The 27146-nt window shown below is 41.9% G+C and overlaps 1 protein-coding gene across 27 annotated transcripts in view; it reads right to left on the bottom strand.

The window, feature by feature from the left end:
• Positions 1 to 27146, bottom strand: part of NEB (nebulin) — a 194171-nt gene that overhangs the window by 29306 nt on the left and 137719 nt on the right. For 22 of the 27 annotated variants that reach the window (XM_036319262.1, XM_036319266.1, XM_036319277.1 and 19 more), the window contains 28 exons: positions 26790 to 26897; positions 25590 to 25697; positions 24108 to 24215; positions 23902 to 24006; positions 23696 to 23800; positions 22957 to 23055; positions 22525 to 22635; positions 20963 to 21067; positions 20017 to 20121; positions 19655 to 19759; positions 18796 to 18900; positions 18270 to 18374; positions 17526 to 17630; positions 16149 to 16253; positions 14722 to 14826; positions 12307 to 12411; positions 11837 to 11944; positions 9633 to 9737; positions 8316 to 8420; positions 7788 to 7892; positions 7079 to 7183; positions 6882 to 6992; positions 6071 to 6181; positions 5747 to 5848; positions 5558 to 5662; positions 4051 to 4155; positions 1150 to 1260; positions 491 to 595 (listed from right to left, as the gene is read on the bottom strand). In XM_036319262.1, the coding sequence (XP_036175155.1) occupies positions 491 to 595; positions 1150 to 1260; positions 4051 to 4155; positions 5558 to 5662; positions 5747 to 5848; positions 6071 to 6181; positions 6882 to 6992; positions 7079 to 7183; positions 7788 to 7892; positions 8316 to 8420; positions 9633 to 9737; positions 11837 to 11944; positions 12307 to 12411; positions 14722 to 14826; positions 16149 to 16253; positions 17526 to 17630; positions 18270 to 18374; positions 18796 to 18900; positions 19655 to 19759; positions 20017 to 20121; positions 20963 to 21067; positions 22525 to 22635; positions 22957 to 23055; positions 23696 to 23800; positions 23902 to 24006; positions 24108 to 24215; positions 25590 to 25697; positions 26790 to 26897 (2967 nt within the window). Of the gene's footprint in view, positions 1 to 490; positions 596 to 1149; positions 1261 to 4050; positions 4156 to 5557; positions 5663 to 5746; positions 5849 to 6070; positions 6182 to 6881; positions 6993 to 7078; positions 7184 to 7787; positions 7893 to 8315; positions 8421 to 9632; positions 9738 to 11836; positions 11945 to 12306; positions 12412 to 13998; positions 14104 to 14721; positions 14827 to 16148; positions 16254 to 17525; positions 17631 to 18269; positions 18375 to 18795; positions 18901 to 19654; positions 19760 to 20016; positions 20122 to 20962; positions 21068 to 22524; positions 22636 to 22956; positions 23056 to 23695; positions 23801 to 23901; positions 24007 to 24107; positions 24216 to 25589; positions 25698 to 26789; positions 26898 to 27146 lie in introns of all 27 variants that reach the window. The other 5 variants (XM_036319267.1, XM_036319288.1, XM_036319278.1 and 2 more) reach the window with 3 other exon arrangements.

The raw sequence follows: 27146 nt of genomic DNA, 5'->3' as shown, positions 1-27146 counted from the left end.
AAAGCTGCGTGGCCTTCCGATGTTTCCTCTTTGGGTTAGACATGTACACAGCAGCAGGAGCAAGGCCACATTACAATGAGCACATGCTAACTAGGGGGGTAAGAAACAGCTTTAAAGGCTGGAGTCCACCGTCAGCTTTGTCAGGTAATACAGGTTGCACACACTTAGGGCATGTGGCGTATTCGAAGTGGGCTTAAGAGTGAAAAGTGAAAGAGGTCCTTTAAAGGAGGAAAGAGATTGGTTAATTGAACAAAAGTTTAAATATTCTAAAAAATAAAAGCGTTTTCTTATATTCTGGGAGGTGTTATGGTCAGTGGAGAGGTGGTAGGTTACGGTTGTAATTTAGAAGAAGGCACTCAAACAAGAGAGGAGGTTTTCAATCAACCTAGTGTGTCAGTAGCAGAGAAGTTAGAGGCCTGTGAGCTCAGAGGAGGAATTTAGCTGCGATTGGCTGAAACAAGCTGATTCTGGAGCAAATGACTGAGCTTACAGAACTGGCGAGTTGGCTTGTATTCAGGACATGATTCATTATCAGAGATTCCTTCATGTCAGTCACAGGTTTGTGAAGTTTCTTGAGGTCAGCCTTATATTTAACCTGTATGTTAAGAGGGAAAAGGATATTATGTAAATAGGGGATAGTAAACAGTATGAGTGGAAACCATAGTAAGACTCATCCAGAAACAAATGCTGGAGATGGTGATGAAAAACCGTGTCTTAGGCATGTAGCCAAAAAGTGGAAACAGCATAATTCATCAATAGGTGAACGAATAAACAGAATGTTTATACATATAATGGAATATTATTTAGTCATAAAAAGGAATGAAATTCTGGATACACATTACAACATGGATGAACCTTGAAAACATTATGTGGGTGAAATCAGCCAGACAAAAGAGACAAATATTGTATGATTCCACATATATGAAATCTCTAATAGGCAAATTCATTGGAATGCAAAGTAGCTTAGGGATTACCAGTGAGGAGAATGGAGAGTTTTTTGCTTAATATAGAGTTTCTATTTGGAGGTGATAAAAAGTTTTGGAAATCATGGTGATAGTTGGACAAAATTGTGAGTGTAACTAATGTCTGGAAAAATAGTTGAATGACAAATTTCATGTTATATATTTTACCACAATTTAAAAAACATACCTCACTTGCAAGATTGTTAGCATCTTTCATGACTTTGTAGAGCTGGCTGTCTTTTGGATTGTATTTTGGTGTCTTGCCCTTCTCTTTGTCGAAATTTTCTCGGTATTTAATCTAACAGCAAATGCAAAAATCCAAATTATTCCTGAACATAAATTAAATTGAGGACTGTGAATTGGAAAAAATATAAATGAAAAAAAATATGTTATACATAAAGTGATCAAATAATTTATTATCCAAACTATGACTCTTTTAATAGTGAAAGGGGCATTATGGTAATTAGGTTGGGACAATAGTCAATCAAGAATAAGAACCAGTGAAATTGTATTTGCCATCTTTCATCACTCTGGGTAATCATTTTCAGATTAGCCAGAGTGATGAAAGATGATCACCTCTTTTTAATGCAAAACAAAAATAAAAGAAAATGCATTAGGCTAAAGTCAGAGAAGTGAGCTGATGTATTTGATTTGGAGCAACTTGGCCCTCCTAACTAGACAAGCTGCAAGCATTTTAGGTCTGTTTCAAGGAGTTCCAAGAGGGATTGTCAATGATCAGAAGTATGAGATGTCAGGCACCTGTTAAGTTAGGAGAATTTATTGTTATTTTAAAACAGTACTTGGGCTACATCATCTTAATTTTTTAAACTTGGCAACAAAATGGCTTAGCTTTTGAGTAAAGAGGACAAAGTGTAGGAATTAATGGCTTCTACATCATTTCAGACTAGAAGAAAAAAGTGAGCTACTTTAGAATAATGAGAAAATAGGATTAAATATACTTTTAGGTTCATAACACTAAGACAACGCAAAAAACTAAAGTACTTCAATTTAAAAAAATAAGCATCATTCCTGGCACTAATAATTGCTCAATAAATGTATTTGATGGAATGAAAGGAAGAAACAGTCATTATGCCTAAATAAAATAGCTAAAGAAGATGTTTCATTTATAAGAAAATTCAACAGGATAAAATGAAACAAGAACATGTCCTTACTGAAAGACAGACTAATGTCTTTGTCAAGAGTATTGTAGGATTAAGTCCCTAGTTGTTCACTCTAAGAAGAATGAAAAATGAGCTCTCTCTGGATGCTAGTCAGCTAAAAGGGCAATATTTGACTCTCTGGGAAATGTAGAATTTCTGTTATTGGTAAGGTGAAAGACTCGCCCATTCATTTAGCACCCTAGGACCCACTCACCCCGACGTTTTACTCTGTAGGCATTTAAAAGCAGCACCCTTCATGCTTCATCATGTTACTTCACTTCCCCACCACTTTACATATTCAGCAGGACAAACACAAATGAGACCACTCAAATGCTAAGAACAAGGACATCTGCCACCTCAGAGGAAATGCATCCACAAAGCTGACACTCACTTCTTTTGAATAAACCTACGGTGGAAATGCATAGGGAAACATAAGCATGCAGAACAGTACCACGTGATGCAGGCACATGGAGACAGATACATAAAGGAAGAGGAGAAACACAACATAAAAGGAAAAGGAAATGTAAATAACTGGCTCCTCTCTGAAAAAAATTCATTCTCAAAATAAAGAAATGAGAGGCCTGCTGAAGAAATCCAGAGGTCATGAGCTGGTGCCTGGACCAAAAGGAAGCTTCTTGTAAGGGATATAGAAACCCGTAAGGCAGGGTTGATCCCAAGAGCTGGGAGACACAGAAAGGCAAAGTAAACCAGATGTCCAGAGTCAGACAGAGGAAGAAGAATTGCAAAGGCCCAGATTCTCAGATAAAAATAAAATCTGCTTCTTTTAGAAGTATGTTAGATTCCTCTTTCTGTCTTTTAGGAAATAACTTGTTTCTGAAGAAATATTTCCTTAACGAGCAGCAAATCCATTGGTCTTGCTTCAGTATCTTTTTCTTCTGTTAATTTCAAGTAAACTTAAATTTTCAACTGTTTAATGAAAAAAATCTATGCCCCCCTTTCCCACAGAAAGACCCCCCAAGCAAATGTAACCTAGAAAACAACTATTATGAATCTGAGTTCAGCACAAAACGAACTTCCTTTTTAACTGGATCTTCTTAAGAATTACTTACTACATTTTAAAAGATATGGACACACATCAGATTCAGGACGCCAGGAATTCTGGGACTAGGCAGTAAATATAGTAAATTCCTCGCATTGGACTAGGCAGTGAGTACAGTAAAACTAAATACATGTGCATTACGGAATGGTAAAGACTTCTTTTTCTTGTTAATCATGGAACCTGAGAGGCAACCATGCAATGGTATTGTCAAGTGCAACACCAGCATGTATAATCCCATCAGGCTTAGATATTGGCTTATATGGATGTAGTATAGGAAATATTTTCAAATCAATTATTCTTTCAAAATTTAATTTAATTAAAGGTCTGAGATCCAACTGTTCAGCTCTTTATCAAGGAATTGGTCTTGTAAAGACTGAGGAACAGGCCCAAGAATTAGAAAACTTCTTGCTATTAAGACTGTAAAACAGAGGGTTAAAGAACTATGAGTTCATAGTATGCCCGAACAGAGAGACTGTATTAAGTGCCAATCTCAAATGTATTAAACATCAACAATGGCCATCAGCAGAGGTTTTCTTTGTGTGGTGGAAGATGAGATTCTTCATTTGTTTTCATTTCATCTTTTCATTTGATCTTTGTCAGCAACGCAAAATATACTGGGAGGCCATGTCTGAGTCTAGTCTATCTTCCTACTCCAAGTGGCATGTTCCAGAGGGCAAGCTTCATGCATGAAAAGATAGATGTGTGCAAAAGTATACTCTTTGACAAATTTCCATAGCATTCTACACATGCCGACACAAAATCAACAGGAAAGAGTGCAACTTGGTCAGTCAGTCCCCTGACCAAGGCTAGGAAAGTCGACAAGAAAAAGAGGAAGACAGAGATCTCGGCTTGCCGGTGCCAGTCTTACATCACTCATGAGTGCATTAACTTTCTTAAGATGCCTCATCATAGGGGTGTCATAAGATGCGGCGCCGTGCCCGTGTCCTCTCCTTTGGCCTTTGAGGTAGTCTGCCTAGAGTGCCAGCAAGACAGCAAAGTCAGAATTGGGAGGGCCCACCTATAGGGGAAAACCTATTGGGCCAGGGGGTCACACCAGGAAGCTGTAAATGCAGAGGCAAGCCTTTCACAGAAAGTAAACGCAGGAAGGTGAACGCATAAAAGGACCTGGTTGGGTCTCATTCTCCATATCGTAGCATTCACTTAGAATTAGGAATATGAGCCTCTTGATGTTTAAATACAGCAAAGTCTTCAAAATGTCAACATGCAATGTCATTTCTTTGTTTTTAACTTGATAATGGTATTACCTTGGGAATTTAAAAACATATTAAAAATTTTTGCATTAGAAAGTTCTTGTTACATTTCATTACTCTTAGAGATTATACTGTTTTGTGTTGGCAATTTCATATTTTGGTCTCAAATGCTTACACAATTCCATTAATTTATAATAAAACATTGCATAGGAGTATTACATTAAAAAACTTAAAAAGTCATATTTTCTTGTCATCAGGCATCTGAACCTTGTCTCTTCATCATCATGATGGCTTGTTTTGTCCCTTGATATTACTACTTTATACCTTCCAAAAGATTGGAATTCCATGTGTGCTATTGCCGAAAGTCATACATAAAACAACCAAATGTATCCCAAACCTGTTTCTTTAAACAAATACTCGAGAGAACAGACAATGAAGAAGGTAGGACCTCTAAACTGGAGGAGAAATAAGATATTGTTGAGCTCAAGTCCTCCAGGACTAAGACTTGCTCTCTGAAAGAGCTGATGGTGGGCCATGGAGTCTCTGAGCGAACGTCTGAACACCTGTCCTAACTCAGGAGTATTATAGATAATTGGTCTAACAAGGGAAGTTAGGTAATGTGGCAATTAGGTTTGAGCAACACATTTCTGAGCCCATCTGCTCAATAACATCAAATCTGCTAAAATGAAGCATTCCCACTCAGCACCCTGCGCATACCCTGATCAACCATTTGTCACCCCTATGGTACTTACTTATCCACGGATCTATAGTCTGAGGACATCTTCCCTAGGTCCTAGCGCAGGCACTTCATATATGTACGTTGAATGAAAGAATAAAGTTTACTGCATCTGGTTGGATTCTAGACACTTGCATGTTAACAAGGTCTCACAGGTGAGTTAAGTAAGAATTAAGCCCTTGGGATGTAACCTCCCATGTCTAGAGACAAGTTCCAAGAGGAACTCTGGAGCTGATGTTCTTATCACATGAAAATAGCTAAGCACCCAAACACCCCTAGACACATACCCATAAATGGAAAAGTGGAGAAAAAGAAAGGCCTGGAGATGTTAGCCATAAACAAGAAAGATGCTCCTTAACACACGTGTTCTGGTACGTTTCAAAGCTAATCTTTTCATGTTAGAGCCGCCTCTTGCCCATTTGCGTTACCTGGCTGCTCAGCTTGGCTGCCTTCTTGGCCATTTCAATGTCTGGGCGACCAAGCATGCTTAACCCATGGCTGCCCTCCTTCCGGTGCTTGGCTCTGTACTCCACCTGCATCGAAGGAAACCAAAATGGGCAGTACATCCTCGGTGGTGTGGCCCTTGGGGATCAGGTACATGTTAACCACATCTTTACCTCGCTGGCCTGCTTGGCTGCCTGTGTGGCCTTCTTGATGTCAGGCCGATCAGCCACTGTGGTGTAATGCAGGTTTTCTTTGGCATCTTTTCTGTAAGCAACCTTTATATTTGGGGAAAAAAAGTTCACTCCTTTGAGAGACATGCTATCCTTCCAAAGTCCTCATGAAGTACAAGGGACCTTTTTATTAAAACCAAACTAATCCCACCACCATGTTTATTAAACTAGAAGACACAGGAGTTAGGGTGACCGGAGCCAGCATGCACCAATTTGAAATCCATGGGCTCCGTGGGCCCCCAAAGGGTGTCGAGAGGAGAAACTTACGTCACTCTGCTTCTTGGCCACTTCCATGGCATGTTTCACGTCTGGGGGCTCCATCATGATGGAGTAGTTGGATTTCCCTTTCTCCTTGACAAACTTCTTTTTGTAATTTGTCTGAAAAGAGCCGGAATTACATATGTGAACGGGGGAAGCTGGGAACAGGATTGATTTACTTGAAGAACTTTGAGACGATATCCAGGGAAAGCCCCGGCTTCCTGTTTTGGACCTGTCTGGAACCCGGGTCTCTCGGTCCATATTCTAGCGCTTCCCTGTCATCTCTGTCCCATAGCCCAACACTGGAACCACACACCAATCTTTGGAGAAATGACCAAGGGAACTTAAGCTCTGTCATGCATCATTTCTACCTCTTTAAAACAGATGGAACTATGTAGGGCTCATAAACTAGGATATCATGATTATTAATGTATTATTGATTAGGCCATAGTAGGCAGAGATTACCAAGATACAGAGGTGGTTTGCTTCTCTAAAATTGTTTAGCAGTTTAATGGTAGGAGAGGCCAATCTCCATTAGCGATCTTTTCTCCCCTTATCAGCACTAGGTTAACAACAGCTTATATTGCTAGATAACATGACCCATGGCAAAACCCACACCTGCCATAGTTGCCATAATTGGATAAATAATAAGTTGTCCTTTTAACCAGAGTTCAAAATTGTGATCACAGACAGGTGTTGATGGTAAGAACAAAATGACATAAAGGAAGGCGTTTGTAAGCAAAACGGCAGCTTTCGGTCTGGCTGGATCCTAAGGTCAAGGGGCCCAGCTGCTGCCCAGTGCCCTGGGGCTGTCACTCACATCGCTGACGTGCTTGGTCACTTCCTTGACGCGAATAGTGTTCGGGGTCTCCGGCAGCGTCGTGTACGAGCCCTGGGCCAAGTGCTTCTTCACGTAGTCCTTATACTTGTTCTGAGGGAACCCACAGCAAGTGTTAGAGCGACTGGCTGGGCGTGAGCCCGAGAGGAAAGCAGAGCCCACGGCAGCGGGAGGGGTACCTCGGACACCAGGTGGCTGACAGCCTTTGCCAGGAGGATCTGAGGAGTGTCGGGCACAGCGTGGCAGCTTCCTCTCTCCTTGACATGTTTCTCTTTGTATTTCAGCTGCGGGGGTGAAGAAAGAGCGTTGTTAGCTCCTCTGGGTCTCCTGCATATTTTTATTAAGCTCCCGGGTCACCGGATAGAGCTGGGGGAACAGCATGGTTGACACGGGGGGAACCTGAAACTCAACACAAGACATGATGTTTGGAAATCTTGGGAAATATGCGGTCATGATTTTCTTTATGTCTTGCAAGTGAGGTTAGATTTTAATAATAATCAAAATGGGGCTTGAGATGAATCTTTATACATATAGCCTAGTTCAAAGCACTTTCAAATATGTCATTTCCCCATCTCCCTCCCCCAACCCCCCCGCCCCCCAAAAGTCCGGGCGGCACTGAATGGGCGCCCACAAACGTGAATTAGTTTCCCTATGGAACCCAGCCGGGCCTCAGATTCCTGATTCTTGCTGTGTGAGTTCTCTCCTGGTGCGAGAGCGGTCAAGACAGTCAGCGGGCTTTAATACCTTCCCGCTGTTGCCGCCCTGCTCTGCCATGCCAGGTCCTAATCCGGGACCCACACCCACAGCAGCAGCCCTGGTCCTTTCCTGGTGTCCCTGGGGAGACGGCTGTGAGTGGGGTTAGGTGTCATGGATGGGACGGGTACTCACGTCACTTTCTATTAAGGAATTCCTCAGGGCCAGCACCATGTCTTTGTCATCGGTGACGGACAGCTTGCAACCCTTGAGGAACTCTCGGTCCAGCTTGTATTCAAACTGTCACAGAAGAAAGGCAGAGGAAGATGGGAAAGGGGGACAGGCACAGGAGAAAGCCAACCTTTGATCAAACCCGTAAGGAGGCTGCCTCTTGAAGAGGGTTTGCTACAGAATGGGGGCAGAGGCCTCCTGGCCCCTCACTTCCTGCTGAGCTCCTCCTTCCCAGCCCCGAGGACAAGACCAAGCCCCCCCAAGCCTGCTTGCCTCCAGCCCCACCCCAGCCTCGCTCAGGACTCCAAACCATCCGTGTGTGGGCCTAGCTGTGGGAGCCAGGCTCTGAGGCCAGGTCTGCTTCCTGAGCCGTCCTTCTACTCCCACAACCCCTGTCCTTGGATCTCGAATGGGCTAGGTTAGCACCCTCAATGGTGGTTATCATGACTAATTATTGATTTTTCTGTCTCAGGCGTGTCTCTTCTCTCTCACATCGCTTTGCTGCAGGGAGGACTTGGCGGCCTGGAGGAAGTCCGGTCGGTCAGGGATCCACCTCCAGTGGGCTTTGTTGGCTTCGTACAGCTTCTTGTAGTCCAGCTGTTTTTAACAAGAGGAAAACAAGTCACATCAGTCAGGGGGCTGAATTCCTAACCACACGCATGGCACAGAGGGACTCAGCTTGCATTTTCACATACAACAAATGGTTGTTCTTTATGCCAGAGAGAACCCCAGTTAAAATTTCTCTACAGTTTATGCAGCTGGTCAGCCACTCACTCAAGAGGTCTTCTTGTGGGACCCTTTGGTCCCAATAGGGGCTAAAATGTTTAAAGGCCTCTGGGGGAAAAGATTCTATAATCTTTCCAGCCCTGCCAGTGTAGCTTAGTCATCTTTAGAGCACTTGACCACTTTTAACTTCTAAATTCAGGCTTAATTAAAATAATATTAAACATTTTTGTAAATTCTTTTGCACCAGGCACTTTTCTAAGTGCTTTATAATTATTAGCTTATTTAATCTTTGTAAGAACTGCATGCAGTCGGCAGCTGAGGAACTGCCTAGAAGGGTTAGTAACCTGCCCAAGGTGAGACAGCTAGTGAAAGGTGCCTTTCCCCACATCCATCCTGCTTCCCATCCCTCAATCCATCCTCAGGACATCTGTAAGTCACCTGCCAGCCCCTACAGGCATTTCAGTTTGCTGGCCCTAACAAACGTATGTTCTCTCTGGCACTAGTGGGCGCTAGTTGGGTTATAATGGTTTCAATATATATATATTAAAGCTGATACTCATCTAAATGCACAAAAATGTTTCTGTGGTTGAGGCTGTAAGATGCCGCACTACAAAGAAATGAGTCAGCGCAGGGAGATCTGAGCAGAAGGAAGGCTTAGGCCATTTCCTGACAGCACCAAGTGGTTAAATTTGTTTTTGTCCATAAAGAACAGGCTCTAGGGTTTGGGGCAGGAGGAGAATACGGAGGGTGGAGGGAATGAAAGATACTGAGATAATTTCTAAAATGCAACTCTCATTTCAGAATTAAGTCTCATATTTTTCAGCCACCTAGCACCAAGGCTGAGTGGGTGTAATGACTGTGGCACAGGATGGCCACCCTTGCTCTTCCCCATTGACCTCTGCGAGAACCAGAGGCAGCATGTAGATAGATTTCAGCATCCTTATGCACACTCCTGGCACCTAACTCTTGATCTGGACTCAATCGCGGGAAGAGATGTAAGAGACCCCACGTCCTGCAGAAGCTGATGAATCCCCAGAAGCTGATGAATCCCCCGTTAGGCTAGGGGAAGTTTACGGAACTTACGTTGGTGTTGACTTTGTAGGCGTCCTTGGCTGCTTTGATATGCACAGCATCTGGCTTAATGGTGCAGTTGGACTTGTTTCTTTGGTAAACTTCTTTGTATTTCAGCTGTGGGAGGCAACACAATGACCAGGTTAACTTTTGATAGTAGTCTACTAAGATACTTAAAAAAATAAGAAGTTAAAACCATGATTATAGTACACACTGCTCCTTAGGGCAGAATGAATCTGTGGGTAGAAAGGTTGTGGCCATGCAGACATGTACGTTCCTGTCTCAGATCTTAAAACCAGCTCCCAGGACACACTGAGCGTGCTCACTAGTGTCACTTATGTCCCCTGAGGTTGTGCTGGAAGGGCAGGCTGCACAGCTTTCCCTGTATGTTCTCCCTTTTCCAAATCAGAAAATTCCAAGTTCAGAACATCTTGAAAACTGCTGATGGAAGCGTAGCGCCTCCCACCCAGATGGAATGAGTCTTGCCCTCCTTCTGTACCCCCCACAGTTCCAGCTGTTATCGCCTCATGTCGTAATTATTTGCTTAACTGTCCGTTCTTTCCATTAAGCTGAACTCCTCCAAGGGCAAAGACTGTGTGTCATTCATCATCTGTTTCTAATGTAAGGCACATTTGTTCCTGGTGTCAGGCACAAAGAAACCCAATAAATATTTGATGAATGAGTGAACGGATGGATGGATGGATGCAGTCATCACTATCATCACCGCTGGAGCCACATCTGGCCAGTTTGGGCAAAGGAGGTTTTGGATGGGAGGGAGAGTGTCAGGGAAGGCTTAGTCTCAGGGCCCAACAGGTAGTTTCCCCATCCTGGGCCCAGGTTTTCTAGCTTCACCCAATTCTGCTCCTCATAAATTTCAAGGCCCTGGAGCCTCACTTGGGTTTTCTCACTAATTGTTGCTGAGGGATCCCAGGTGTTAAAGTGGTTAAATCTGAAGTGAAACTGTTCTAAGGAAGTCTGGTAGCATTACTAAATTTGCTTGATCACAATTTTCTGCACTCCACCACACACAAAAATCAATATCTCCAGGGGAAAGGCCTGGAAATCCATATTTTTCATCCATATCTCAGGTTATTGTTAGAATCAGAAAATGTGGGAGAATGGACACCGAAATGCTTCATTTTTCTACAGTGAAAGGGGAGGGCTGCTCTGAATGAAGAATTGACCTGACAGATGCTTATGAATACCCGGTGTCCATGTTTGAAATGTCAAAACTTAGTTTAACATGAAAAATATGAAAAAATTTTTTAATACATTTCTGCCTTCATAAACGGTGCATGAATGTATTTAACATTTTTTTCATGGCAGCTCAGGGCCAGCATTGTGAACACATTTATTCATCTATCAGGGAATTCCTGACCACCAGCTGAGGTCAAGGCTATGGGTAAGGATGCGTGTACTCCACAGCTGCCTTTAATATTCTCTCCGGTGCCATGTAGCCATGAAGTTCCTTAATTTTTTTTTTAAACAAACAATCATGATAGTTTTCAACCACAGAATCTATCTATATATCTGGAAATTTATGAATACAGTTTCTCCTTAAATTCAGGATATTTGAATTTAATGGCTACCTTGTTCTTCTTAGTCAAGATTAAGTGTATAGAGTATTCATAGCATTTATGGCATATTGCATTTTTCAAAATGGTCTCTACAACATCCCTGCCCCCCTTTCTACAATGTAACCCCGCCATTTATTCATCCAGAGGTGGCATCTATCTCTTCACCCACTGAATCTGGGTATCCACTGTGCCCAATAAAATACAGCAGAAGTGTCTCTTGTCAGTTCTAGGAATAGCCCTTAACTGGTCTGGAAGCTTCTATTCCAGCCTCTTGGAACCCACCCACTGTGCTGTGAGATGTCCAAACCACAGGGGGGTGGGGGATGGGGGAGCTGTCTATGCAACAGCAGAGCTCCAGCCCAGAATCATCACCAACGACCAGCCATGTGAGTGAGCCTTCTTGAGGTGCTGGCCCACCTGAGCCTCAGCTGTCTGCCAACAGCATGTGGGATAGAAGATCCACTCGGCTGTGCCCACTCAGCTCACAGAATCACGAGGGGGGAGGGGAAATGATTGTTGTTTTAAGTCGCTAAGTGTTAGGGAGATTGTTACACAGAAATAGATAACGGAACCAGGGTTTGTTAGATCACATGAGAGAGGCCAAGCTGAGAGGGACCGCGGAGCCATTCTGATACTTACATCACTGACTTCATCTTTGACCTTCCGGACATGCAGCAACATGGGCGTGTCGTGGATTGTGGTGTAGCCTCTGGGCTTGGCCTTGTTGTATTCCAATTTGTAAAGTATCTAAAGGAGATGAAAAAGCAGAAAGAGACAGTGTTATATATCTCCATTTACAGTGCAATGTAATGTGACATTATAAGTGCAAAGGGCTTTTGTGAGTGTCTATAAAGGTGAGTGAATTCTATAAATTCAACAGGTGCTTTTGTGCTTTCTGCCCTGGTGCTTCTGAAATGGGGTGTCTCCCAGTTTGGTTGGAACAGTTCTTTATTGTAAAAGTTCTGAGCATAGCAGGACATTTGGCACCCTTGCCTCACTCCCACTGAATGGCAGAAGAGTCTTCTGGACATTGTGACAGTCTAGAATACCCTCCACATTTGCAAATGCCTCCTGAGTTTGAGAATCTGTTCAACGTTTTTTGTACTTACATCACTGATTTGTTTGTTGACTTTTGTAGTACGCAGGTGTTCCGGAGTGTCCACAATTGAGGTAAATTTGTCCTTAGATTTTTCATACTTTTTCCTGTACTTGATCTAAATTGTGGAATAGAAGACCAAGTTAACTCTAAGCAGTGGAAGAGAGGGCTTTAAGGAATCTAATGTTCCCCTTGAGAGAGTCCCACAGCAAATAGTAGGATTATTATACAAGCCACAGATGTGGGGGAATGGGGTCATGCTTTCTCTTTAAGTCCTAATTGAAAATGTTTAATATAAACCTGTACTTGATAGCAAGCTTGCAATGGAGTGAGAAAATAACAGCAATAAGTGATAATCCCATACATTTTGTACATGCAGAAACTGAGGCCCAGATGGGGCAAGAGACTAAACCAAGGGTACATGTAGAGTGAATCTCAGAGCCAGGACTAGATCCTTAATCTCTGGACTCTGACAAGTAATGATTCACTCACAATACAGGGTGGGGCAAAAAGCAGGTTTATAGTTCATATGGAAAATAATACCATAATTAGATGTACAGCTGTGAGTATGGAAGATAATACAATAATGAATAAATACTAATATAAGAATAAACTGTGTTTCCCATACAACTGTAACCCTACTTTTGCCCGATCCTGTATGCTGCATCGAATATGTATGACCTCTTAAGATATGTTTCCATATCAAAGATGCAATAGATGTAAAATAAAAAAACTAGTATATAGAGTTTAAAGTATTTATCATTTTAGAAAAGACATTCATTTTTGTAATTTTCAAGTCATGATTTTTTTCATGCACATAAGCTGTTTCAAGCAGCACAGATACAGAGAGCACAGCAATATCTCATGCACAACTATTTGATGATCATATCAGGACAAAAAAAAGTGGCAGGCCAATAGGATATTCCTAGGGAGACCTCATTGCCCTCATTTCATATGCTGATGATGTCACACTAAAGTGATAAAACAAGTTCCTAATACAAAAGATTGATTAAAACTTTTTTTGGTATGGGGACAATGGCATTTTATTAACATTGTATTTGGTAGTTAAGCAATCATCACCATTTTTTGCTGCTTCAAATTTACCTTCCAGCATATGATGGAAAGGCGGTGGTGGTGTGCTTCTACTGACCTTGTGGGAAGGTAATGTTATCAGCAACGCTGTTAACAAGTATGCAAGAGGACAGAAGTGCCGGAAATAACCTAGCAGATTCAGTATCAAACTCAAGAGGGGCCATGACTATGTACAATTGTAAAAGAGCTGTACTGTAATCCTCATCTGTCCTAAATGGTACACTTGTAGTGATCATTGAACAATGGCCAAAATTAGATAAAAAAACTAAATATTCAGACCTTTTAAATGCTGTTAAATCTATTTAATATACCCAGTCTCTCAGGAATCTATTTGGGGAGGGGGCAAATATTGAAAAATATAAATTAATGTTATACCAATTTGGAAATAAAGTTTAGAAAAGTTTCAGCTAATCTTACTAGGAGTTCCCTAGGTGTCAGATGATATACAGATGGCGTCATCACAGTGGCGGCCACATCCAGTGTTCATTCACCAGGAATGAACATTTATGCAGCTTTATCATGTGAAACCATGGGCAGGGGGCAGGGAAAGGAAGTCAAGGAAAGCATAAAGATGAATGCCCCCAAGACTTCTTCCCATCACATCCGAAATTACCTGGCTCCACATGTATGTGTTGTAGAGGGCAGTCAACATATCTGGACGCAGAATTTCATTACATCCTCGTTTCAGAAGCATCTTGGCACTAGATTTATATTTTCTCTGTTCATGCAAAGAGCAGTGAAGCACAAGAGAGACTTAAGAACATGGCTCTATATCCCCATCACCTCTGAGTGAAGAGATGTAGGCAGACACACTTTATGTGCTCACATATACGTGTGGGTGAAGACACCGAATATATTACAATGCCAAGCAGAGTGACTGCAACACCTGCAGTTGACCATCCATCATCCTTGTGAATGGGGAATGAATGGCATAGGAAATGCCTTACAGGAAAAAGGACATCATTGGAGTAGGAAAATATGGCAGGGAGTTTTGTTTTCTTTCCTTCCATGAATTTGCTTTTTTTGTTTTTGTTTTTGCAACTCAATTTGCAATTTACAACTGCAGGCTAAAAACAGGGCTTCCAGAGGAATAAAGGGTGGAAAGAACCAGCTTTCCCTTTCCTCTTCACTGCAGCACATGTGAGCACATAGAGCATGGACTGGCACACTCAAAGAGCTCATGGGCTCTTTGGGTGGCTAGACAGATACTGTGAAACAGAACATCCCAATATCATAGGCAGAACCTATGACATCCTTGCAGCAGACAGGACAACATCTCATGAGAAACCTGGAGCACAGTCCTGACTGGGCTGGCCAACCAGCCCCATCACAGTACCTGACTGATCTGGTCGCCTGCGATCTTAGCCAGCAGATGTCTAGGCTCATCGACTACCAGGTGGTATTTATCTTTCCTCTGGTGATAATCAGCTCTGTATTTTTTCTGCTCAGACATCAGATCAAATTATAGCAAGAGTACAACCTCAAGGCTACACAGATACGTCCCCAGATAAACACTCCAGAGGATCAGAAATATCTCATTTTGGGAGGTGGGCGCCCAAAGCATCCGGGATAAACGCAGGGAGGCAAAGAGAGTTAAGTGAGGGAAGACTGCCTGGAGAGGGCTGGGGCTTGGGATAGAGCAGATTTATGACACTAAATTGGAGTACCTTTTGCCTAAACAGTTTCCATCTCTACATAGGATGCCATTAGTAATGTTAGGATTTATGGCACCTTACATTGTATTTAAAATAAGGCATGATAATCTACAGGTCTACAATCTAAGACTGTGAGAATCAAAAGGAATATTCATGAAAAATTCTAATAGTCTTCTAATGCTAGTTAGTTTATTTAATTATAACAGAGACCTGGAAATCCTTTGTGAGTGTGAAAAATAGAAATAAAATATATCAAGACTGTATTCTAGGAATCTACTAACAGTAATTCTTCAGAGTTGTTCCACCTGGAAATCTACTGAAAATGAACAAAATCAAATTAAAAAGGGGAAAAAAGTCATATATTGAAAAAATATACCATTGGTTACATTTCCATTTTTAGATACATTTTACTAATTTTCTAACATTGTTCATGAATTCATGTAAATTTGTGGAATGTCCAAAGATAGGAAGTTAAATATAAAACCATCCAAACATTTAAGTTAATCAATAGCTTGGTTATTTCAGTCATTTTAAGCTAAATTTAACTTAAATTATTACAAAGATAGTTCCAGGAAAGACTAGGTAGAAAATAAAAGAATATTTTGGGGACAAATGGCTACTTCTCTGCACCAATATATGAGTAAACAATGGCAATACAATTGAATGCCAAATCACAACAATCCCTTTAAGGGTGGCTTTTCCAACCACTGCCATTTCTGTGCCATGGTAGAGATGTTAAATTAATCTTGAACTTCTGTGTCTCCCAATTCTACACAGTATCTTGTTTTAGGGAGTTCAGCTGATAGTCAACAAAATCCTTTACTTCCTTGCTGTCATCACCCAAAAGGCTGTGCTGCCCTGTGCTAGGGGGAACAGAGTGGTGATGGCTGTGGGGCCCTCCCACCACTCGGCCTATCCCTTCACTTGGTCTGTCCATGCTTTTGGCAGAGCCCATCAGAGGGTGACTTTATAAGAGTCTTTCCAGACCTTTATCTTGAATCAACACTTAGAAAGGCTTTTCTGTCATTTTACTTATTGGGTTGTAATCAAATAAGGCTATAGACTTCGGAAGGAACTGCATAGGGTAATTGGGTCAGGTCATACATACCTCATTCATCAACTGAGTTGCATACTTGAAATGCCTATTGATTGGACAATCGGCTTCATACTTGAAATTTGACTTTGTCCTTTCAAATATCTCCTTATACTTATACTAGAGAAAACAGAATGTGGTTAATTCATAGCAGGCTGTGATTATCTTAAGAATGAGACATGCCTTTTATTTTATCATACAATTGTGATAATTTCCTCATAGAGTTAACAAGTAATTTCTAAATGCTTATTCTGTCTCCCAAGGCAATAAAGGGTATATCTACCTGGATTTCTTGAAAACTCACTCCAAAATATTTTTTTTTTTTTTACTGAATGGATGACAAACAGATCTATTTTCCAAATTAGGCAAAAATCTAAATCAGTTCCTTCTTTGTTCCTATGTATTATAATGATTATTATTTTATTTTGAAGGTATTACCATATGCAGTTGAAGGCAGTTTTTAGTCCATTAGTTTGAAATAGTTTTTTGGTAATTAATCAGATAATCATAATATTTTAGGGCAGGGATGGGCTAACATTTAGGTCATCACCTATTTTTAAATGACCCCATGAACTAAGAGGTTTTTTTAAAAAAATAATTTAAAATAATTGTAAACAAAGAATGCATGACAGAATGAATGTGACCCACAAAGTCTAAAATATTAACTATCTGGCTGGTTTAAGACAAGTTTGCTGACTCCTATTTTAGAATTCAAAGGAAGCTAATCCAAAAGCTTTATTTTGGAAATAGGGAAATGAGGCCATAAAAAACAGTTATTTGCCTCGAGTCACACAAGTTTGTGGATTTGAATAATGTCACTTTAATCCCGACGTGGTTCAGTGGTTGAGCATCTATGAACCAGGAGGTCTGGGTTCGATTCCTGATCAGGGCACATGCTCGGGTTGTGGGCTCAGTCCCCAGTGTGGGGCATGCAGGAGGCAGCCAATCAACGATTCTCTCTCATTATTGATGTTTCTATCTCTTCCCTCTCCCTTCCTCTCTGAAATCAATAAAAATATATTTTTAAAAAATAACCCACTTTATATCCCACCATGCCAACTCTAATAGGGTGAATTACCCAGAGACATATTAATAGGGAGGGAATTCTGGCAGAGATATGAGTTGGTCTGAAATGACTACTTATCAAATTCAAATAAATGATATCACTAAATGATGACTATAGTCAATGAGGTCAGTACTAAAAAAATTTGAGATATGCCATTGTAGCGGAGCCCATCAGACGGTGGACAGTTCAGTATGTACTCCAACTACAGGGACTAGAAGCGAAGATCAGGGAGGAAATATGAAAAAGCTATAGACTCAGTGTTAATTCTCTCTGTGAGTACTGAAATACGTTAAACGGATGTAGACACTATCCTTGAGGAGATATACCTTGCTGTAGAGAGTCTTGTTCTGTTCAGCCAGAGTGAAGTCGGGGGTATCATAGGCATAGCAACCAATTCCTTTAAGCCAGGTCAAATCTTCTTTGTATTTTACCTGGAAAAAGAACGTCATCAAAGAGTTTTAAGAACCTATCTCCAAATAGCAGTAGGTTAGGATTGATACAAGTGGAACAAATAAAAGCTCTGACCACTGAGACATATAGGACAATAACGTATCAAAACAATTATTTAAGAGAAGTTTCCAATAATACTTTTTTCTGCTTACTTTATGGTGAATTACATGTGGAAATTTTTATTTTTAGTACTAATTAAAACAATTCAAATGTGACAGGTGTACTTTCCTAGAGATTATATTGTAAACTTGGCAGATGTATTTTCCTATAGAAAGCTGACATTTCTTTCTAAGTGAGCATCGTTACCTGTCTTGATTGCTTCATGAAGTTGTCTCTTCAATTGACCAAAAGTAGGTTATTGTTTAGAAGAAGTATGTCACTTCTGGCCATGTAGTTGATATAATACATTTGGAAGAAAAATTAGGTTTATAAATTGGAATGTATTTTTTCTCTCCCAAGTTGAAGCTCACTCATTTGTCAATGAGTTTCATGATTTAAACATTCATGCACAAGAACCAACATTGAGTCACGCGTTTAATCGGTTTTAGTGCAGTTTTTGATTCCCTAAGTCACATGGACCTATGAATTTATACGTGAAAATGGAAGACTTGAAGACTCACATCACTGACTGCATCCCTGACTGCCTGGTGGTGGAAATGCTCTGGGCTATCAGGAATGGACCTCCAGATTCCCAGCTGGCTCATGTAGTTCGCCTTGTATTTCACCTGTGGGAAAAACACAAAATCAGGTATAACATCTGATCCAAAATTAATGCAAAAAAAGCCTACTTATTTCCAGAGAGTATTAGGGAAGGGAGGATACTTTTTTGTTTGTTTTTTAATCCTCACCCAAGGATATTTTTCCATTGATTTTTAGAGAGAGTGGAAGAGAGAGAGAAAGAGAAATATTGATGTGAGAGAAGCACATTGATTGGTTGCCTCCTGCATGAGCCCCAACGAAGGCCTAGGCTGGGGAGGAGCCTGCAACCGAGGTATGTGCCCTTGACCAGAATTGAACCCAGGACCCTTCCTCTACAGGCTGATGCTTTATCCACTGAGGCAAACCGGCTAGGGCAAGGGAGGGTTCTTTTTAAAACTGATGGTGGCTCATCGAGCCTCATGCAAGTAGATATATGGAGGGACGTACTTTACTGATGTCATCTGTGACTCGGCGATGGTACACAATGTCCAGAGCATCCTTCACGGTGTGGTATTTCCCTTTGGTCTTTTCAAATGTTTCTTTGTAGCGTAGCTGGAAGGAGAAAACACACATGGATTATGAAAAACTACTGAGTTAAATAATTGAAGGCTTTTAAGCTTGAGGTTTCTCTCAGGTTTTCCCATGAATAAATTTAGGAGAGATTTAAAAACTGATCTCACATCCTGGAAGAGAAAAAGGACATGAGGAGGAACCTAATAAAATCTGAGTAAAGCATAGAGTTTAGTGAATAATGTATCAATATTGACTCATTGGTGGTGACAAATGTATGACGGTAATGTAAGGTGTTAACAACAGGGGAAGCTAGGTGTAGTCTAATTTAATTATCACAATTCTTATCCTCATTCCCACATCAGAAAACAGTCTCAGAAAAAAAAACAGGTAAGGTATACAGAGGCAATCAGCAGGCAAATGACAGTATCAGGATTTGAAAGCATGTTTGGCTGACTCCAAGAACATGCCTTTATAGGCAAGTAATTAGTTGTCAAGTATTCCCTAGGAAATGCTACCAAAGACTCACAAGAAAGGGCCATCTTCTTCCTAGAAGAGCAATGAGAAGAGTCATAGGCTTTTGGCATTACTCCTAGCTACTACTTTGCCTAGCTGGTATTGTTTGTGCTTACTTTTTTTTTTTTTTTAAGTTTTTGGATGTGGTTTTCTTTTTTTCCTGCTCCATGTATGGGGCAGAACCTTGAACTATGGATATGACTAATCTTTTCTGTTTCTTAGGTACCTCAACCCCCCGCTGTCCCTACCACAGCAGAAGAAAGAAGGAAGGGATGCATACATCACTGGCGTTCCAGTAAGCCTTCTTGGCTCTGATGAGGACTGGTGTGTCTGGGATTGGGGTGTACTTGTCCTTCATCTTTTCATACTGAATCTTGTACTTGTTCTAAGAAATAGAGATAGAAGAGAGAGACAAAGTTAAGTTCAAGTGTTTTCATCCCTCACAACCCGCAACCATGTCACAGATCCACCCCAGGGACACAGTGTATTATGCTCATTAGGAGAATGGCTCCGCCTCCTGTTCTTGATGCTCCTGAGCACCATTTATAGACATGAGCTCTCCTATCAGGGGCAGCAGGTGAAGGATTTAGCGAGCATTTTTTTTCTCTAGCCCAGTGCCTCAGTGCCAAATTCCCAGCTCACCTCGCTGACCAGGTCCTTCACGTCTTTGGCATGCTTCAAGGCTGTGGTCTGGTTTCCAGCGTGATGATGGGGTCTCTCTTTGGTGGCAAGTTCAACATATAGATACTAAATAATCAGAATAGGGATCAGATGTTATAGAGATAAAACATTTTTTTATTTAGCATTTAGTCTTCTCTATTCAACAGGCATGTACCTGTTGTCCTGTTTTTTTGTTATATGTGTTCTTTTCATTTGTTTCTATGTCTCACATCTGGAAACACATATTTGCACTCCAATTCTCTAATAATCTTATCGCTGAGTACAGTTTAATCTAAATCCATATAATACAGAAGGCAGATAGAAGAATAAGAGGATTCTGACAGAGCCTTCAACATATTTTTTTAAAATATATTTTTATTGATTTTAGAGAGGAACATCAATGATGAGAGAGAATCATTGATTGGCTGCCTCCCGCAAAGCCCCCTACTGGGGATTGAGCCTGCAACCCAGGCATGTGCCCTTGGCAGGAATCGAGCCCGGAACCCTTCAGCCCGAAGGCCAATGCTCTATCCACTGAGCCAAACCAGCTAGGGCCTTCAACATATTTTTTATCCATTTTTGCCTGAATGCATGAATTGTAATTTCATTTGTCTGTGGAAAATAAATAGGTTCTATAGAATAAGTCAAGCAATTTATTTTCACTCCCTGGAGTCCACAGACTCCTCATCCAATAACAAAAGTTGAATAGAACTTGGAAAAGAAGACATGGCATTTACCTGCTCATGTAAAACAAACCATGGTTAGGATGGCCCAGGCAAGCACTGCCTCTTGAAATTAATAGGCATGCAATTGCATCAAGGACAACCAAGTGTGAGAGGCTGCTGCTGACAGGAGTGGTCAGACACCCACAACTGCCCCCTGTGATGCCAGCGTGGCAGGGTTATGAATCTTCCTTTACTAACTTTACCTGACTCTGAAGCTTCTGCCCTCGCTTGGCTCTTAGAAGATCAGGTGTATCAGGAATTGAAGTGAAGATGGACTTCTGCTTCTTGCCTTTAGCTCTGTACACCAGCTGGACACAAAACAGTCATCAGCATCATTTCTGCTCCGTGGACATGTTCTCTGCAGATGCCCTTATTACTTACTTCATGGAAGAAGCAGGGGCCGTCCCACTGCAACAAGCTCAGTTTCTTCCCGATAAACCAATATATTTACCTCCCTAGGCTTCCTTTACTTTTTCTCTCTTTTATCAAAATACACTCTGTAGCTTGTCCAAGATTCACGCCTCCTGCTGTGATCCTGGTTTCTTCTTACTTGTCCCTTCTAGGACCCAGTTCCAACATTATCCCTTCCGGTCCATGACCTTCAACCCTCCAGTTTTCCCACCCCTCTCCCTTCATCTGCTAACAGACTCAAGTCCCTCCCTTCATTTTCCAGCCTCTACCACTGACCTTGCTCCTCTTTTTTACAGCCAAGCAGACTATGCGTTTTTTTTCCCCTTCTCAAACAGCTTAATAGCAAATAAACAAAGGAAGGTACCACACTTGGCAGATACAAAATGACTTTTTGTCCGTGTGTCTGTGCAATTAAAACGGATTTAGGTTCCCCATTGGGACAAAAGGAAAAACACACACAAAAAGGAGATTCCTTTTAAACGCATACTCCCTTGCTCCAAACTTGTAACATTTTTTTCTTCTTTTTGAATCCATTACACAAATTCTGTGATCAGGTCAGAAAAGCGACAAGGGCTCTTCCTGCCTGTTTTTTAAAACCCATTAAAGTCAAGTCCATAATGTTCTACATAGTACAATGTTCTTTTTCTTTCTTTTGATTAATTTCCCAAGGCGACAGTTCGGCTTCCCCCCATCACTCCAGTGAAGTCACTCTCAATAAGATGATAAAAACTTTACAATGGCCAAATCCAAGAATGCTTCTCTGTAGCAACTGAAACCCTGAGCAGTTTCATTCCTGAGCACTCTCTCCTCTCTCATCTGCCTTCCATTCCACCATTCTCCCTTGGGGAGCAGCTTCCTTCTGTGGTTCTGCCCTCCCCCAGGGTGCTATTTACTGAAGTCAAGGGTTGACCCTCAGTGCCAGGAGGACAGATGAAAATGAGGGGCACTCAAATACACGGAAGTAGTTTGGAATTTATTGAGCGGGACCAGAGCAGGGCGCCAGTGAAGACTTTTCCAACGACACTACCACAATTAGGGGTCGTGGTAGCAGGAATTAAAGAGAGACGTTTGAAATAAATTCATTTGGAAACTACAGCAATAGTGTAAGACAGAGGGACTTTCCAATCTATAAAATCATGAAAACTCTCAGCAGTCCTGGTCCTACGTAGAGCAAATATCAATATCCTCATCTTATTAAAAGGGGACAAAAGTAAACTGAGGCAACGTGAGATCAATTAACTTGATTAGACGTGGTGGCGACTCTGTAATTAAGGCAGAAGGGAGATCTTTGCCTCGTGTAGTTGCCTGAAAAATGCTCACTAGAGGCACACATCCCTGGTGGTGACCTCCTTACCTCACTCAGATGTGTCTTCAGTTCTTGCACTGTTCTGTACTCCGGAGTGTCAAGCACCACTTTGTATTTGTCTCGCATCTTCCTTGCATTATCAGTGTACAGGTAATTAGACTGAAAACCAAAAACAGAAGGAAAATAAAAGTTGAGTCATCATTCAAGGCACTGCTTGTCATGGTCACACATTGTCTTTCAAATGGCTGATATGTGCAAGTCAAGCTGAGCCTCCCTGTGCCCTGGAGGCCTTCGCAGGCAGGGACAAAACAATTGTCATCTACCTAAGCTCATTAGCTTTGTGAGGAGTCATGGTCATGACTTGCTCAAGTGGGCTCATGTCAAATTTCCCCTTAAAAGTGGCTGTAGGCAGATGTTCTGCCCAGCTCCTGGAAGCTGCGTATGGGTAGCCACGTGTTGTGAAGATGGGCGGGCACTCACCCAGAGCTTCCGCAGGTGCCGGGAACGGACCATGTCGGGAGTGTCCATCAGGAAGCAGCCCATTCCCTTCAGGATCTGCAAGTCCTCTTTGTATTTAATCTGCGTGGCAAAAATAGAAATACAGCTGGTCGGGAGCAAATATAAATCAAGAATAAATAAGACAGAGTAGTGAAGCTTTTTTTACTGATATAGCTTTCATTTTGATTCAACACATCCACCTTGTACTCTTAGTCTGTTTGCACGCAAGTAAATCACAGATTTTGAAATTTAAATCTCTAACCCTGATCTGAGGAGAGGACACAGCTATTATTTTATGACTGCATTGACGGGAGAAGGGCTTCGATGGAATAAAGTGGTCTTTTAGGAGAAGGAAACGTCCAGGGAAGAAAAAGAAACAAATGGCAGCAGGAAGTTGCTTAAGTGGGTGGGAGCAGGGATGAGCAGGAGAAAGCTACTAAACATGAGCTGAAACAGAGGCCACTTAGAGAGTGAAGAGTTGGTAATAATTCAGGGTTGCATGAAGAATGGCGGCCAGCGATTCTTGCATTTCCCAAGTGGTCCCCTTACTACTGTTCCCAAAGCTGGTAAAATGTGGGGTCCTGTATCCACACTATTTCACCTCCAAGCTGTACATTCAGTTTAGAGGTACTTAGTGGAAAAGACCACTGATCAGCTTAAATGCTGAAAGAAGCCATCCTCTTCCTAACAGTCTTCCAGAAAGACCCTAAGAGATGCTTACGTCACTGGTGATGTCTCCCACGTAACGGCAATGGAGCACTTGGGGTGTGTATGGCAGCGATATCATGTGACCCTGCATCTTGAAGAAGTCTGATTTGTAGATCAGCTAAAGGAGAAAGTGTCCAGAAAAACACATGTTAGTGACTGAATGGCTAAAAGTCACCCCTGGGTTCCCTGGCCTGTCTTCTCTCCTAAAATAATACCCACCTCACTGACAGCTTCTTGTGTCTTCTTGACTTGGCGGAGTTCAGGTGTGTCAGGGGTTGTGTGGATCTTGTCTTTGAGTTTGTGGTACAGTTGCCGATACAGCCTCTACATTGGAAGAAACACCATTTCAGGTGGTCAGTGTGGGATACTGACTGATCAATAAGCAAATATCAATATTTTCTCCACAGAATTCGCATTCACAGTACCTCACTGGTAACATTGTTGATCCTCCGGACATTGACAAACGGAACATCATTGGGGCCAAGTGTATACCCATTTGCCTTGAGGTGTTCATAAACTTCCTTGTACTTGAACTGCAAAAGCAAAGTCAGAGTGAGATTACTGATGGGCAAACAAAGAGCAGGGTTACATTTCTCAAACCAAAAAGAGCTGTCACTTTCATTTGAAAATTAGTCTCTAAGCATTAAGTATAAGGAAAAGTCATTGACAAAATTTTAATAATAATCAGTCTTGAAAATTATTTTGTTGGCTAGTAAAGCCAGATCCAGAAAGGAATAAAATTCAAGGCTGCCTAGATGAAATCTGTTTGTATACAGTTATGCAAAGTGAAAAAAAAACCCTATGTTTTTAGCTGCAATATGACTGGCAAATTAGGAAATGCAAAGAAAAAATAAGAGACTAAAGACTGATGGATGGCTTTACAGATTGATATTGGACTCTCACTGGCCAGCAGACTTGATACACAGAACTCTGAAGGGCAACATGGAAGGGAGAGTTTATTCTCCAGCTGACGGCTTATTTATGGGTCTGGTTTGAAGCCACAGTCACTGGGATAGACTAAACTTCCCTGGGCTTTGTCCTTTGGGTAAATGGTATGAAGTCCCAACCAGGTACTTTTGAAAAGTGGAGAAGGTGGGTGCCTGAGCTAACTCCAGGGCAAGCTACAGGTAGTGAGAAGCTATCCTCTGAGCTGTCTATGAAATGGCACAGAGGGTAAATAGTGAGGCAAGTACCAGGGCCGCAGCCCGGCAAAAAGTTCTTTCTATTCAAAGAAATATACAGGGATGTTATATCTTTTTCTTTTTTCTTAAATATATTTTTATTGTTTTCAGAGAGGAAGGGAGAGGGAGAAAGAGATAGAAACATCAATGATGAGAGAGAATTATTGATCGGCTGCCTCCTGCACGCCCCCTACTTGGGATGGAGCCCACAACTGGAGCATATGCCCTTGACTGGAATTGAACCCAGGACCCTTCAGTTCACAGGCTGACGCTCTATCTACTGAGCCAAACTGGCTAGGCTGTTACATCTTTTTCAATGACACACTGCAGAAGGAAGACAATACTACTGCCACACATCAGTAGTGAAGGTATGATTTAAATTTCCAGTACGTGGCTTGGGATTGTCCAGGGTGCTCTGTGCTAAGGCTAGCAGGAGTAGAAGCATCAGGGCAACCATGATCCCTGAGCCAAGGTCACTGAATCACGCAGATGTAATCCCACGGGAGTCTTATGCTAACGCACTGGGCTATGCAGACACTGCTGACCTAGAGGAGCCAGCCAGTTCACAGCACCCTTGGGAAAGGTGCTGTCTACCCTGCTCTGCTCCTATCATCATATCATGTTGAACCTTCAGGGTGGGACTAGGGGGATGAGAAGAGGCTATTAATGAATATTAGTGCCCCCTCTCACTCCAGACCCCATCTCAATGAGGAGGTGAGCACTCACATAACTGCTCATGTACTGGGTGTCCTTGGAGTGTTTGAAGTGCGGCGTGTCGACCGGAAGCCTGTATCCAGTAGGCAGGGAGCGCTTGCCCGCGTCTCGGTACAGATTCTGCCGAATGAGAAGGATGGGTTAAAGGACATCTACATGTAATAACTGATCTAAGTTAAACAAGTCACATCCTGCTCATGTTAGGTTTTCAATTAGAAACTTAAAGTGCTATGCTTACTGAATTACTTTCAGAAAGAAATTGAATAAGCTCTAAGAGGCAATTAATCAAATTACTCTTACTGTTTTTTAAAAAGAGAGCAATGAATGTAGAGACTTATAGAAATTAATTCTTCTATGCTTCTGAACATATGCCCAGTTGACTGCATGGTAACGAGCAAGAATTTGGGTTAAGTAGAGAAAACAGTCTACCAAGTGCCACCTCTGTTCTTCCCCACACTTTCAGGTAATACTCAAGTTGTCACAAATCTTGAAGACAGTCATAATTATAAAGCACATCTTTGGAATCTTATCTCTCCCCCCACCCCGCCCCCAAACACAGCATTGATGTCAGACTATGAAGCGAGCAGGATGCTCATATTCCTGGCAGAAGGCAGAAAGGGTTTCTGTGCCCTTAAATAGTCTGTCTCTCAGAGGAACTATAGGAGTAAGAATAGTATTTAAAATATTAAAAACCAATGTACTGCTAACAGTCAACACAGAGAGTAGCCATGAAGGCGGAGACCAAAGGCGCACCGCCGGGTAACACAGAACAGAGATCTTACACGTGGAGTGGAGTCCACATTCCTTCTTGTCTGAGTTTCACAACAGCAATTTCTAGCTTTATCTCTTATTGCTAATAATCCTTTATGATCATATGCCTTGTCTTTGTCATCTTGGTTTTAAGCTCTTTGAGAGCAGAAATAGTAGAATGGCCCTCTTCTTTGTAACGTGTAAACATGGCTCCAAAAATGCCCGTTGCATGCTTAGAAAGATCTGGCCAGCCAAGAAGGAAGGCAGGCTATGCACTGTTTTTGTTTTGTCGTAACTCATGTGAATGGACAGCATGTACAGTATGGAACAGCATTTGCACTGTACAAGGTCAGGCTGAGAAGATGCCCACGCTGAGGTGCTTCGACAGAGGCCAATGACCCGGCCTTTGTAAGCTGCATCCGGGACACCTGCCAGGCACTTTGTAGCGTTTTCACAGCTCACCTCACTCTGGAGCTTGTATGCGTGAAGAGCCCGGTCCAGATCCACGGTTTTTGTAGTTGGAGCCACTTTGCCTCTGACACTGTGCACGTAGTCGTGGTGGTAGACAGCCTGGTGCAGAGAGAAGCAGAGTGCACTGATTCAGACTCTGGCAGCATTGTTAGAAAGAAGCAACGTAAAAGGAAACCCAAGTCTGTCTCTCTCTCTTTCTCTCTCTCTCTTTAAAGGAAGGGTAGCCTGCATCCCTTTGAATTCTGTCTGATATGTTATTGTGCCTTGTCCAATAAGATCAGAGCCAGCGTGTGGCCCCAGACTGAGAAATAAGTGGAAGAGTTGGCTCAGGCATTAGAAGAGAAGAGT

This window comes from Myotis myotis, unplaced genomic scaffold (genome assembly GCF_014108235.1).
Source record: "Myotis myotis isolate mMyoMyo1 unplaced genomic scaffold, mMyoMyo1.p scaffold_m19_p_8, whole genome shotgun sequence".
In the NCBI taxonomy this organism is placed as follows: Eukaryota; Metazoa; Chordata; class Mammalia; order Chiroptera; family Vespertilionidae; genus Myotis; species Myotis myotis.
Note: the sequence above shows the minus strand (reverse complement) of the source record. Positions and strands in the feature narration are given on the sequence as shown.